The sequence below is a fragment of the Euleptes europaea genome, chromosome 7, assembly GCF_029931775.1.
Source record: "Euleptes europaea isolate rEulEur1 chromosome 7, rEulEur1.hap1, whole genome shotgun sequence".
Taxonomy (NCBI): domain Eukaryota; kingdom Metazoa; phylum Chordata; class Lepidosauria; order Squamata; family Sphaerodactylidae; genus Euleptes; species Euleptes europaea.
Genome location: NC_079318.1, coordinates 11,802,042 through 11,816,071, shown reverse-complemented (window position 1 = coordinate 11,816,071; position 14,030 = coordinate 11,802,042). Strand labels below are relative to the sequence as shown.

Sequence of the window (14,030 nt, the reverse complement as noted above, 5' to 3'; positions counted from 1 at the left end):
GTTGCTTCTTTCTTCCCAAATGTGAGGGGTTTTTTTGGGGGGGGGGTTATCAGAGGCATTATCCTATCTTTACAACCCTGGACCTACCCTAAAAAGAGGGAAGAAGGACATTGCAGGCCCCCCCATTGGTGGTAGATGAGCCCTCCAGTGTCCGTGGGCAGATTTTGCTGTCAATGCAAGAGTGCCTCCAAGGGCAGTAGTTAATTTTTCCCCTCTAGGAATGAATAGAAGCAATTCACAGATTCCAGAGCAAGTACACTGGCTCATATAGTCCCCGGGGCAGTAACATCAGATGTATAATGAAGCCCAGATCTCTACATGTACACACTTCTGCCCATATGAATTATTTCAAATTATTGAGATTAGACAGATGTGAGTGTGAATATAAGCACATTCTGCCCAATGCCCATGTACGCTCATTTGTATAATAATGTCTCATATGCAGTAGGGCCAATACTCTACCACACTTTCAATATTAGAGTGTTGTTGTCAAAGTGAACCAATCCCGAATTTAATGTTTTTGCATACCACAAAGTTCACCCCTCAGAAGCAACTTGGTACACTGGTCAGTATGAAAGATTTGATTGCTTGCTGCAATTTTATTCCAGGATTTTAATGATGGTATTTTCTACAGGATCTACTTAAAGGGATGAAGACTGTGAAAGACTCTCTCTTTGTTCTACGTGAACTGGGAGAACAGTTGACCCAACAGGTGGACTCTTCTGCCGCAGCAGCTATCCAGTCTGGTCAGCGTTCTTTGAGCCAGAACTTATCTGATTTAGAACAGGCACTCAGCAGGCAGCAGTCTATATTACAGGTAGGAAGACCTTGCGGGTCCTGTGACACAATTCTGTCTCTTTCCCTCCTAATGCCTTCCTCTAGACATAATTAATATATCTTTGGACAGTCCTATCACCAGGTTTAGGATATAATTACTGTTAAAAGCACTTGTGCTCAAGCTAGTTCTCAGAGAAATAGCAATCTTAAATTGGTTGCAATATATATGGATAGCAACCATACCAGTTGCGTGAAAGTTCCTTCAGCAACAATGATTGACACAGTGGTGGTGCCTCTCTCTTCCAAGTCAGAATATTTGGCCTGCCTTTAGCAGGAAAGCAGTGCAGACTTCATAGAAAGTGTGATGGAATCATGGGATGGAAAGCCTTTAGGATTATTTTTGTCTGTTTTTTTACAATGATTTGCATTCCCTGTATTGTTGTCTTAAGGAGCACATGCTGGTCTTTTGGTTACCCTTGTTTTGTTGAGCATGGGTTGGATTTTCTCCTGGCCAATTCAGAGAAGTTCAAATGGGAGAATCCCTTCTCTGATTGGCCAGAGGAAGACCCAGCTTGGCCACCTATTGGCCACTGTTGGTTGGTTGTCTCTCCTGGAAGGCAAGTTTGCTTGCCTTCCAGGAGAGCTCTTTGTTTGCAGGTCCAGAGAAGGTGGGAAAAGGCCAAATCAGGGAACGCCAAATTTTGCTGAATTAATTTGGCATTCCCCCAAATTAGCTGAATTTAGTTCAGCGTTTTCTCACCTTTTTTCAATTTGGTTCTATCCGAACTGAAAACAGCCAAATCAGGGGAAATTTGACTGTTTTCCAGTTCAGATAGAACCGAATTGACAGCCCTACATTAGATAATATAACCCTGAATAAAAGGAGATACAAAGATCACTCCAACGTTATAGTCATTTAAGAAGCAGAAAATATTAAGAAAGAAACCAATGTTGTAATTTTATTAATCTGTTCTTGTTGTTTTTTAATTTAAGGCTGGAGTACAAGATTATCTGATGTTTACTAAGAGTTTAGGAGGGATGGAAGACTGGATAAAGCAAGCTGAAGAAGTATTGAAAGCACAAGACCCAAGTAATTCATCAGACCTGTCCACAATCCAGAATAGGATGGAAGACCTTAAAGTGAGCAAATAATCTTGTCTTTTTATGTTCAGAATTCATCTTGTAACCTGCAAGTAGGGTTAGGTATTCTTACTGGCACATATCTGGCCCAGACAATAGTGTAAAGTTGCTATCAAGGGAAATTTATATACTGTATGTAAACTATTTGGAGGAAGAATGAAAAATAAACATCAGAAGACCAACCATGCTTCTTTTGATACTGGGCTTTGTAAGAGGCAGGCTGGCAAATGAAGAATTTGTTTACAAAAAAATATGATACAAATATATGGACTGTTACAACCTAACCCAAACCCTGGATAAATCATCCTGTTTCTTAAATTGTTGAGCCTTTTGTTAGTTAGCCTGCAGATACTTGAACTCAAATCGATTTCAGTGTCCCAAACTTGACAAAACAGCCTAAGAATGTCACCACTAATGTTTCCCCCTCCTCATCCTGACCTTTGCCACCCATTTTACAAAGTACAGGGTAATTTTCCAGAATGACTTGATCTGTAAACAGCATGAGTCAATATGAAGTACTATTTGAAGCATTAAGGTACCCTAAGGTCAAGAGACAGCATGCAAAAGGGCCAAAATGAATACTAAGTATGAATGATCTTATGAAAACTTATCTAATATATTTATTACAGTAAAAATCAACAACTTGTCTAAGGCCCTAATAGAGCCTCTATATTTCTATTGTACATATGAACATATAACACTAATAGACATAAAATAAAAACCAAACATTTAGACCAAAAGTGTCTAAAAGTTTCGGCGATGTGGCCTTCTTCAGTGGCTTACATACATAAATACAGAATGCAATTACATAAAAATATATGTCAGTATACTAATATTTATGTCTGAGTTTAAAATGGTGTTCTGAGGGATAACTGGCAAAGAAATGTTTGAGCAACATTTATTTTAAAAAATTTAAACTTTTAAAAAGCATTTTTTAAAATTTACTTACTATCAAATATAAAGTAAAACTATGCAGGTTATGCTTTTTTCAATTATAGGCTTCAATAAGTCAGAAAATTTAATCTTTTATAAAATCTCTTGAATTGGGAGTACTATTTGAAACACCTGGCAAGTTTTGAAACTGGCAAAATGTTTAACTTTTAACTGTTTCTTCCAAATGCAAATAAATCTACTTACAAATTTTATGTTTAGTATATTTTACTATTGGAATGTATGAATGCAAAACCTAAAATTCCGCTTAAAATGTAGCAGGCATCTTACACAGGAGGAAATCTACAACATGCATATTGTGGAGAGTGATCCTGTGGTTATTCATCAAAATTGTGCTTTTCTTCTTATTGCTCATTTATTCCCTACAGCGCCAAATGTTAAAGTTTAGTGGCATGGCATCGGACTTGGATCGTCTAAATGAACTTGGATACAGGCTACCCCTGAATGATAAAGAAATCAAAAAAATGCAAAATTTGAATAGACATTGGTCCACGATCTCTTCACAATCTACAGAAAGATTCAGGTAAGACAGTTATAAATGACCACTCGGGTAGAATGGTGCTTTAATATATCACAATCTTTACATTTCTAGTCTCTGTTTTTGAATTAATTTTAGACTCTTGTAGGGCTCAGAGAGATGTAAAAGTTTATTGAATTCATTCCTCTGCCAAAAGATGGAATTCTCTGTAGATTAACTCAAGGACCAAAAAAAAAAAAAAAAAAAAAAAAAAGGATAAACAAAGAGCATCATGGCAAAGACCACTGTCAAATTTAAACTTTAATAAAAACAATCTCATTGACTTGAATCAAGCAATGTAAACTACATGTAAGACACTAGACCAGAAACTTAAGCAATGGAAACCAGACACATGACTCTGTGCAGCAACAGGGTAATTTGCTAGAGCTGCTGGCCTGCTTTCTCCATGCTTCAGAGCCACCATTGAGAATGGACAGTATTGCCGTTACTGATTCTTCAGATGTTAGGTGACTCACAGGGCCAACAAAATTACACCTGGTCTTATAAAGCTTCTGACTCTTGCCCAGTTTGTCAATTTCAGATGCTTGTCCCCACTTACCCCATTGTCTGCCCACCCATCTTCCCAGCTCAAGTATCTGCTATCTGCTATCCCAGCTCAACTATCCCTGCAAAGGGGTCGCCCCCATCCTCCAGGCATTTGTGAGCCAAGCTGTACATTGGTTTTCAGGTTCAGAAGTTCAGCATTGCCGAGGACTGGCAGAAAGAGCCAATTGGCAAGCTGGTACCTCAAAGTCTGGGGGCTGACTTCGTATTTGGGGTTCATAGTATGATGTCCAGGCAAATTAGCTTCCAAACAGAGAGAAAAGGCTTAAATGCAAGAAAAATAAGGCACAGAAAACATTTCTTTTGGTGGCAATGACACCCTGTGAACAGTCCTTTATTATGGTCATCAAAAATCCGATTTCAGGAGATTGTCACGGTGCAGGGAAACGAAGCCTCTACCTGGGGCGACCTTCTTTTGGAAAGCAGGTTTTCATGGGCGGGGGGGGGGTTGTGATATCAGAGCCAGCCGAAGTCTCAACCACGGGGAGATTGCTCATCCATGTGTATGAAGAAACGTCCTTCGGAAGCCTGGTTGTGTGAGCAGCTATCAAAGCTGGCTGTTTTTAGTTGGAGGGTATATCCCTCCTGCCGAATTTGAGTGAGCCCCATCTTTTAAAAAACCCTTATGCTTGATTCAGATCAACCCACTGAAAGGTTGGTAAGACCAAGTTGGCTCCTATTACACGAACCCCATCTCAAAACCACACAAAAAAAGATAGACAAATGGGAGAATGCACAGAGCCGTGCCTCTGAGCAAAAGCAAACAACCGAACCCAAAAAACTGAATAATTGGCTTTTTCGGGAAGCGCCTATTTGGCTTTGGGGAGATCCCCAGATTTTGGCATTCGGTAGACCCAAAGCCTGAATGTTGCCGAAATGGCTAATTTTTGGTTTATTTTCAGTTCGGGTTTATCAATATGCACAACCCTACAGACTACAGAAAGAAGAGAACTAACACCAAACCCAAGGCAACCTTTAGGTGACATGACAATCTTGTGCAGGAGAATACTCCTTCATACTCCCATATATGGTGACTAGTTACACTTTCAACTTTAAATGAAACCCATACAGGGAGCTTACCAACAGAATTTGTCTTCAGCCTTCGGCTAAAATTCTGCACACCCATCCATCCAACATCCTAAATAAAAGTAGCTTGGCTTTTTGTTTATGAAATAAAGGCACATTTCAAGTGAGGAAAACATATTTTGCTAACATGCAAACTAAAGAAATACGCAAGCCAACATATATGCTTATATATCTGTGGGTCATTTTAAATTCGTATTTATCTATGTCTTTCCATGATGGAGAAGTCAATAATATTGTTTAAGCCAGAATTGAAATGGCTCTCTTAGCAAACACTGTAAATTTGTTTTTGCTAACCTAGAGGAATTACTGAATCAATCTTTTATACTTGCAGTAAGCTACAGTCCTTCATGCTGCAGCAACAGACCTTCCTAGAAAAATGTGAAACTTGGATGGAGTTTTTGGTTCAGACTGAGCAGAAACTCGCTGTGGAGATTTCAGGAAGCTACCAGCTTCTTTTGGAACAGCAGAGGGCACATGAGGCAAGTTGTGGCCTTGAAACTATACTGAAATGGTTGTTTCCAATGTTACTTTGATCTGTCAACCCCTTCCTTTGGTTATTAACAGTGTAATTTGTGATCAGAAAATGCATTAGAGTTGTATAGAAGTTATTCGCAGATATCCACTGCTGGAATCCTATGTCTGAGTATCAAAGGACTATAACTAGACTGATAGACCTGTTCTGATGTCAATTTATTTTTAATTTATTTTTATTTACAAATTTTATACCATGTCTTTTTGCCTTCATCAGGGCCACCAAGATTAAATCATACATAATAAAAAATATGTCACATAAACCTTTAAAGCCAAACAAAAACATAATTAAAAACAAAAATAACAGGTGAAATATAGGGCAGGAAGGAGGGATCACTGAGGGGACACCAGGCAAAATCAGTCTTCACACGCTGGCAGAAGTTGGCAACAGAAAGGGACTGACAGGTCTCCCAGGGGAGAGAGTTCCATAATTTTGGTGCCACACCTGAGTATTTTCTCACCAGTATATTAGGAGTAACGCTTGGGCTGTCCTCTCCCACTTTTAACACCACAGAAAGAATTCCCTGTCAAAGCAGGATATTCTGAGTCATATGAATTCAGGGTCTTTATGATTCAGGAAGATTTTCTTGTTAAAGAGAAGTGGTGGTGGAAAGTGCCATCAAGTCACAGCCGACCCTGCATGGTTTTCAAGGCAAGAGATGAGCAGAGGCGGTTTGCCATTGCCTGCCTCTGCATAGTGACCCTGGACTTCCTTAGTGGTCTCCCACCCAAATACTAACCACGGTCAACCATGCTTAGCTTCCAAGATCCGATGAGATCGAGCTAGCCTGGGCCATCCAGGTTCGGGCTTTGCAGAAGGCTAACTACAATGAATAAACCTTGTTGCCACTAGAGGGCTCTTGCAAACAGAAAGTAAACATCCCTATCAAAATTCATCCATAGCACATACAGAGTTGCTGAATCCTTTCAGGTTTTTCCTAATATTTCTTCAAGAAGTCTTTTTTCCTAATGTACAAAAATTACACAGTTTAAACTTAACCAATCCCACCCAAAAATATCATATCAAATACATTTGTAGCTAGTTGTTTGCTTGAGTACACGAAGCATAGTTTATCATTAACAATAATGATACATCAGTGCGATCTGACTTCACAAGACGGAATCAAGGTTATAAGAACCACAAAAAGCAGCCTGTTTTTATCCTCATTTCTAATTGGTCATCTAGATTTCTGTAAAACTGCATTCTAAGTTGATTGTACCTACAGCCTGCCTCTTTTGAGACATTCCCACACTACCTTTAATTATTTCTCAAGACAGCAGCATTTTGCAACAAACACACTTCAGAGCAGAACTACATTATGTATGCATTAGATGCCATTTATTTTGGAGCCCACGCTTTCAGTGCTTTTAAATTTAATTGATAGTAATTGATAATTGAAGAGAGTTTAAGAATGAATAAGGCTTGGCTTCCTGTCCTGAAAACCTCCAGACTAACAAAGACTACAGTCCACAATAGCCATGCGGATTAGCTTTGGATTCCACATGTTAACAGATCACTTTAGGATACAATGGTTCCACATTAACATACCACACCCTCATTAGCACATTATCTTGATACTTACAGGACAATGATTAGCACATTACCTTTAATACTTTGCAGGACAATGACAGCTCAAACCCAACTCCCTTCTGACTATATATTACCGTACTCTTCCTACGCACTTGACACTGAGAGACACTGTCCTTCAGTGTTACTCCTCTGAAGATGCCTGCCACAGCTGCTGGTGAAACGTCAGGAAAGAAAATACCAAGACCACAGTCACACAGCCCAGATAGCCTACAAGAACTAATTGATAGTAATTTGTTAATTTCTTATGCACTAGCTATTCCAGGCAGAGATGTTCAGTCGCCAGCAGATCTTACATTCCATCATTGCAGATGGTCAGCATCTTCTTGAGCAAGGACAGGTGGATGACAGGTAGGGATATGGATAATTTGATTCTTTATTTCTGTGCCATTCCCCATGGTTCCACTCCATGGTTTCAAATATCTATAAACACTCTGCAACGTATCTTAGATGTTCTTGCTTTTCTGAACAATTCCATATGTATGTGTTGTGGGTGGGTGTTCAACAGCAAAAAAAGAAAGAAAGTATTTGTAGAATCAGATGCATATTGCACTGACTGCTACAGGATCAGCATATGTATTTTGTCATTTCACAGGCTTCACAATTTCCACTTAATTTTGTTGCTCAGGGTTTTCTGCCTCCACCCATTTTTTTGTTTTGGGGCAGGGGTGCTTATTTGTTTTTCTTCCCAATCTGCTTGTATGACTGTTTGAATATCCTACCACTGATAATTTCTTCTTGATTGAAAGTAAGTTGAACAGAATCAGAAACAACAAATGTCTAGGTTAGCTGCCTCATAAGAAATCAGATCTGGCAGACGATTAATCAAGCAACCTTAGTGACTGGTGTTCATTTTTATTACCCCTTGAATGTAACCATTTTCGGTAGTTAGTTAACACAAATTCAAGAATAGATACTTTTCTAGCTCTGGGTCTCTTTCTGAAGTTAATAATGAAGAAGCTGGAAATAGTGGAAGGATAAATTCTGAATTTCAGAAAACAGAGTAAGATGATGGTGTTAGGAGGAAGAGTTTAGACTGGTTAGGCACCAAGAACATTCTTTGCCCAGTAAAGTGTTCTAATGGAACTGGAATAGTGGCACTTTAAACTAGGGTGGCCAGCTTGAGCCTGTCCACTGGCGGGAAACTGACCCCAGGGGGCCCCTCCCCAGCAGTGCACTAACATCATGGCAAAGCCTTGATGTCACTTTCAGTGCAGCCCAGAAGTGGCATTGCTGTGTCACTGGTGATGCTCTAGCTTTTGCCCCAAACTCTATGGTTTAACCAATGCTACAGTGTCACTTAATGCCAAACAAAAACTTTATTACAGCCTTGCCAGAAAAATACATATGGTTAGTTCAACTGGCAAATATACTCATATACATACTTTATGCTGTTACAACATAATCCTTCTTTCTGGGAACTCAGTCCTAAATAGTCTGAATACATAATTACATAACCGATTGCTGCCCTTTTGAGGTTAATCCTTACACTCCTTAGGAATACTCTTAGATGGACGAATTTTAATCGCTACTGCACAGAACCTGGCAGTGGAGGATGTAACCTGCTTGTTTTCCCCCAATAACAACATCTGCAATAAATCTGCTTGCAGTATCCCTGTGACACCTTTTATTAGGGGAAAAATGAGCTGGACACGAGCCTTATTATATCAGGGACAACCAAATAAAACATGTGCCGCTGATTCCAGCTCCCCTGACCCACGGGGCAGAGTCTCTCTGATATTGGTATCTTCTTAAAACGGCCCTCCAACATAGCCGAAGGAAGAGCCTGGACACATGCTAAAGTAAATGCTCTCCGGTAGCTTCCTCCTTCCAGATGAAACAGATAGGATGCTGGGGCTACTTTGTACCTATTATTCTCTGTTGATATGAAGGCCGGACACCTCCCCACATCCTCCTGTCTTTCTATGTCCCAGATCCTCTGTTTAATTAGACTTCTAGCCTATTCGTATCCCTCTGAGACACGACCTGTGGGTCCAGTCCTATTCTAACCAGCTTCCTAAAGACAAGGCAGCTACCTAGAAGCAGAACAACCAACAAGGACAACCACACTGAGAAGTCTAGACTGTTGACAAAAACCCTAAACAGAACAAACCACAGCAAAATCAAAAGTGGGGGCCCTTTTGCCCTCCCCTACCAAACTTAACTAACCCTAAGCCAAGCCAACCACAGCAGAACCCCCCCCCCAACAATCTGTAGCCTGATTTCACACCAGGGAATCACTACCATGAGGCAAATGAACTGGATCCCCCCCACAGGCAGAAATAACACAGGTGAGGCGACGCAACACTTCAGTAGGAAGCAAGCAAAGCTCACAAGACAGGCCAGAGGCTACCCAACAACTGTTTGACCTTGTAATCTATTTAAAAATCAATACCCCTCCTCCTTTTAAAGACCTAGCTGAGACTAGTTGTTGAGAAGCTGATCGGCCCTACACCTAGGGTTTAAATGTGAGGGCCCAATGTAGGCCAGACACTCCCTAACAGATCTTATTAATGTGGGACAGTCAGTGAAATCACCTCCAGTCCTCACCCAACAACGCCTAAGCTTAAAGCAGTTAATCAAATCAGAGTTGGCAACAACTTAACTCCAGCCAAAGGTGGCAACCGGTAGAAACAGCAAAAATCACACTCCCACAGAGGCCAGCAAGGCCCACCCCCAGCAGAACAGGTAACACCCCCCCTTAAACCAGTAAAGGCAAACCCCAAACAAAGGAGAAGCTCAGGCCAGGCATAGAGACTCACACTGCCCCACTTAACTCCAGCCAAAGGTGGCAACCGGTAGAAATAGCAAAAATAACACTCCCACAGAGGCAAGCAAGCCCACCCCCAGCAGAACAGGTAACCCCCTCCTTTGGCTCCCCCTCCACACACATATTCTGCTTTCCCCCCCCCCCCCCACACACACACACAGGGAAACAGCTATAGAGAAAAGCCCCCAAATGGGTCAAACTGTGGATGTCTTCTCTTCCAGCAGGCAGGAGCAGGAAGTCAGGGAGTCAGTGATCCAGTCCAATTCCAGCCAGGAACAGCAGGCAGCAGGTCACCTCAGGAGCCCAAGGTTCAGCACAGCAGCAGCAGCAAACATCAGCAAGATGGAAGGAGCAGAGTTGTGGCAGCCAGGGAGTATTTATTCTTCTCCTGGCCAATTCAGAGAAGTTCAAATGGGAGAATCCCTTCTCTGATTGGCCAGAAGAAGACCCAGCTTGGCCACCTATTGGTCACCGTTGGTTGATTGTCTGTCCTGGAAGGCAAGTTTGCTTGCCTTCCAGGAGAGCTCTTTGTTTGCAGGTCCAGAGAAGGCAGAAAAATGCCGAATCAGGGAACGCCAAATTTTGCTGAATTAATTCGGCATTCCCCCGAAGTAGCTGAATTTGGTTCAGCGTTTTCACACCTTTTTTCAATTTGGCTCTATCCGAACTGAAAACAGCTGAATCAGGGGAAATTCGGCTGTTTTCCAGTTCAGATAGAACCGAATCTACAGCCCTAGACTGCAGTCTCTACCAGTACTGCAATTGCAGAAATCTGCAGAGCAGCAAACTGGACATCAGTGTCCGCCTTTGTCTGACACTATAGATTGAATATCTGCACGTCTGCAGATACAGCCTGTGGCAGGAGAGTCCTGCAGCAAGTGGTTCCCCAGTGATTCCTGCAACAAGCAATGGTCTGCCCACTCAGGATGATTCAGCTATTCAACATCCCACTTTTGGATGCCTTCCACCACTGAGGGGAGAACAAAACATTGGCCTTACCATGAGGGTTTCTTCTCCTCAGTGGAATGGAAAGTATCCTTTCCCTCCCATAAGATGGGAGGAATTTCTGGGAGAGGAAAGATAGTTGGAAGGACATTTCCGCAAAAGAACCAAGGAATTCTTCTCAACTTGAAGCTTGGGAAGCATGAACTGGGGCTTGTCCACTAGCTGAATGTGGAAGAAATGCAAAAAGAATTTGTGTAGCCCTGCCTGAGGAGTAAGGGGCGGGGGTAACCCACTTCTTTTTACCTTTCATTTTGCTGAGAAGAAACCCTCATGGTGAATCCAATGTTTCAATCTCACAGTAGGATTTGGGAATAGTACAGGCAAACAACCAAGTTCTAAAGGGTCTTGGGCGATTGCAAAGCGGGACTCTAAAGTGCATAAGCAACCATATCATCAGTTTGTAGAAACCACAAATCACAAAATCACACAAGGTTGGAAGAGACCACAAGGGCCATCTAGTCCACCCCCCTGCCATGCAGGATCCCACAATCAAAGCACTCCCGACAGATGGCCATCCAGCCTCTGCTTAAAGACCTCCAAAAACGGGAACTTCACCCCCCCAAGGCAGCGCATTCCACCGTCGAACAGCCCTCACGGTCAGAAAGTTCTTCCTAATGTTTAGGTGGAATCGTTTTTCTATTAGTTTAAATCCATTACTCCGTGTCCTAGTCTCTGAAGCAACAGAGAACAAGCTAGTTCCCTCATTAACATGGCATCCCTTCAAATATTAAAACATGGCTATCATGTCACCCCTTAACCTTCTCTTCTCCAGACTAAACAAACCCAGCTCAAGTCTCTCCTCATAGGGCATAGATTCCAGACCTTTGACCATTCTGGTCGCTCTCCTCTGGACCCACTCCAACTTGTCAACATCCTTCTTAACCAGAGCTTTTGGGGTTCAGTTTGTTGGTTGAAGTTCATGAAGTGATTTCATTGTGTACTCTTTTCTTGCAGGGATGAGTTTAATCTAAAACTGGCCCTGCTCAGTAACCAGTGGCAGGGAGTGATTCGCAGAGCCCAACAGAGGAGAGGAATTATTGACAGTCAGATCCATCAGTGGCAACGATACAGAGAGATGGCCGAGAAATTGCGCAAATGGCTAGTGGAAGTATCCTGTCAGACTGTGTGTGAGCTAGGCAAAGTCCCCATTCCACTGCAGCAAGCTAGAGCTCTGTTGGATGAAATGCAGGTAAATTTTGGCAAATCCTCTGAAATATGTTTTCATCTTCATCCTCTGAAGATGTTTTATCCATTTCATTAAAGCAGTGTTTTATTAATTTTATAGTGCTGTAACTGACTGCAGTTGTTGACTTTACATAAAAGCTAAATACTAGGAAAGGTTGCTTTTATGCACCTGTAGTAGCAACTGTTGACATCTGCAGCATAACATCTGATTATGTGGAATATATGGCTATGATCTATGAGCCCTACTTAATTGCTGCTTATTTCTCAGATTTTGTACAAAGTTGCTGTTTGAGGTTTCAGATATGTTTTGTTCTTTAGAGAGCTTCACAGTTAAAATATTAGGCAACTCTGGAATGTTCATAGTGCTTACTGCTGAAGTCAAATGTAATCTTCAGATAGGCTAAACATTGCACATACAAAATATACAGTGCCCTCCCAAGAATACTTTCTTAGAAGTAAACCCCATTAAATAAATCTCAGTAGGATTCTGAGTAGACCTGCTTAGGATTGCTCTTGTAATGATGAACTTGCAGTAACTGGAAGAAAAGAACTCTGGAGGAAGAGAGTCTTTCCTTCAGTTATGCTGAAAAGCAGAAAGAGAAGAATAAGAACTTCTAATCTGTTGATGAGGAGAAGAGGGAAGTATCAGGCATGGTGATCTCTTTACAGTTCCCAACCTTATGAATGAGTAACAGCAGTACAGGGTTTTTGTGTAATAACAGAAGCAGAAGCATTACCCCAGTTAAGTATTTTGTGAACCTGATCAGTATTGGATGGGAGACCAATTGGAGTCCTATGTAAGCACCTTTGAGCTTTCTTCAGGAAGTTTGTTATAAAAGCATAATCAATAAGAAATACTTCTTTTATGTTATGTGCAGCTCCCATAACCACAGTTCTGACTAGGTGAGGCAGGACTCTTATGGGTTGGCAGAAGACCCATGGGTAGAAGGACCAAAAGGGAAGGGACTGGAAAAGAGCGCAGTTGAGAGCAGGGAGAGGATTTCTAATGATGAAAAAGTGCAAGGGCAAGAGGAAGAAGAAAGAACTTGCCTTGGAAAAGCAACGAATATCAAATTATATTGCTCTAAGAAACCTCAGTGTTGTCAACACTGCTTGGTTTTTCCTTGGCTGATGCAGTATCTTTTTACCTCAAAACTTTTTAAAAAAAACTTCTCTTATACTAAAAAGAAGAGCGTTTTTTTATAGCCTAAGGTTTAAGATACTTCTGTTCCATCTAAGAAACTATAATGAAAGCAATGCTTGGGAAACATCATTGATTTTCACAGCTTAAAGAGAAGGTTCTTCTTCGACAACAAGGGAGCTACATTTTAACCGTAGAAGGAGGGAAACAGCTGTTGCTCTGTGCTGATGGTGAGACCGAAGCAGCCCTACAGGCCGAACTTTCAGAAATCCAGGAGCGTTGGAAATTGGCCAGCCTCCAACTTGAAGAACAGAAGAAACAGCTTACATTCTTGTTAAAAGTAAGTTTAGGTAATGAATATAGAGCCTCCAATAATATTGTTATGCCCCTATGGGAACGGCATTAGATTTCCCCCAGGTGCTTGATTTCCATGTTTTGTTTAGAATGATACAGTTGTTACAGGGCATCATTTTTTTTCTTCCACATATTTGATGTTTCAATAATTCTTAGTATTTTTGTTTTAAAAGAAGTCCATAAATAAATTAAGTTAGTTAATTTATTTACAGCCATTAGTGGGGAAAAAGAAATTATGGCGGAATCTAAGCTAATGGTCTATAAAGAGTGGTGTAGTGGTTAAGAGTGGCAAACTCTAATCCAGAGGTCTGTGTTTGATTCCCCACTCCTCCACATGAGCAGCAAATTCTAATCTGGTGAATAGGGTTGGTTTCCCCATTCCTCCACATGAAGCCTGTTGGGTGACCTTGGGCTAGTCAAA

At 41.3% G+C, this 14,030-nt stretch overlaps 1 protein-coding gene across 2 annotated transcripts in view; it reads left to right on the top strand.

The window, feature by feature from the left end:
- The window catches only part of SYNE1 (spectrin repeat containing nuclear envelope protein 1), a 437,649-nt gene that overhangs the window by 343,736 nt on the left and 79,883 nt on the right, over positions 1 to 14,030 (top strand). For both annotated transcript variants that reach the window (XM_056853653.1, XM_056853652.1), the window contains 7 exons: positions 635 to 817; positions 1,771 to 1,917; positions 3,237 to 3,391; positions 5,367 to 5,514; positions 7,411 to 7,505; positions 11,884 to 12,118; positions 13,401 to 13,595. In XM_056853653.1, the coding sequence (XP_056709631.1) occupies positions 635 to 817; positions 1,771 to 1,917; positions 3,237 to 3,391; positions 5,367 to 5,514; positions 7,411 to 7,505; positions 11,884 to 12,118; positions 13,401 to 13,595 (1,158 nt within the window). The remainder of the gene's footprint in view (positions 1 to 634; positions 818 to 1,770; positions 1,918 to 3,236; positions 3,392 to 5,366; positions 5,515 to 7,410; positions 7,506 to 11,883; positions 12,119 to 13,400; positions 13,596 to 14,030) is intronic.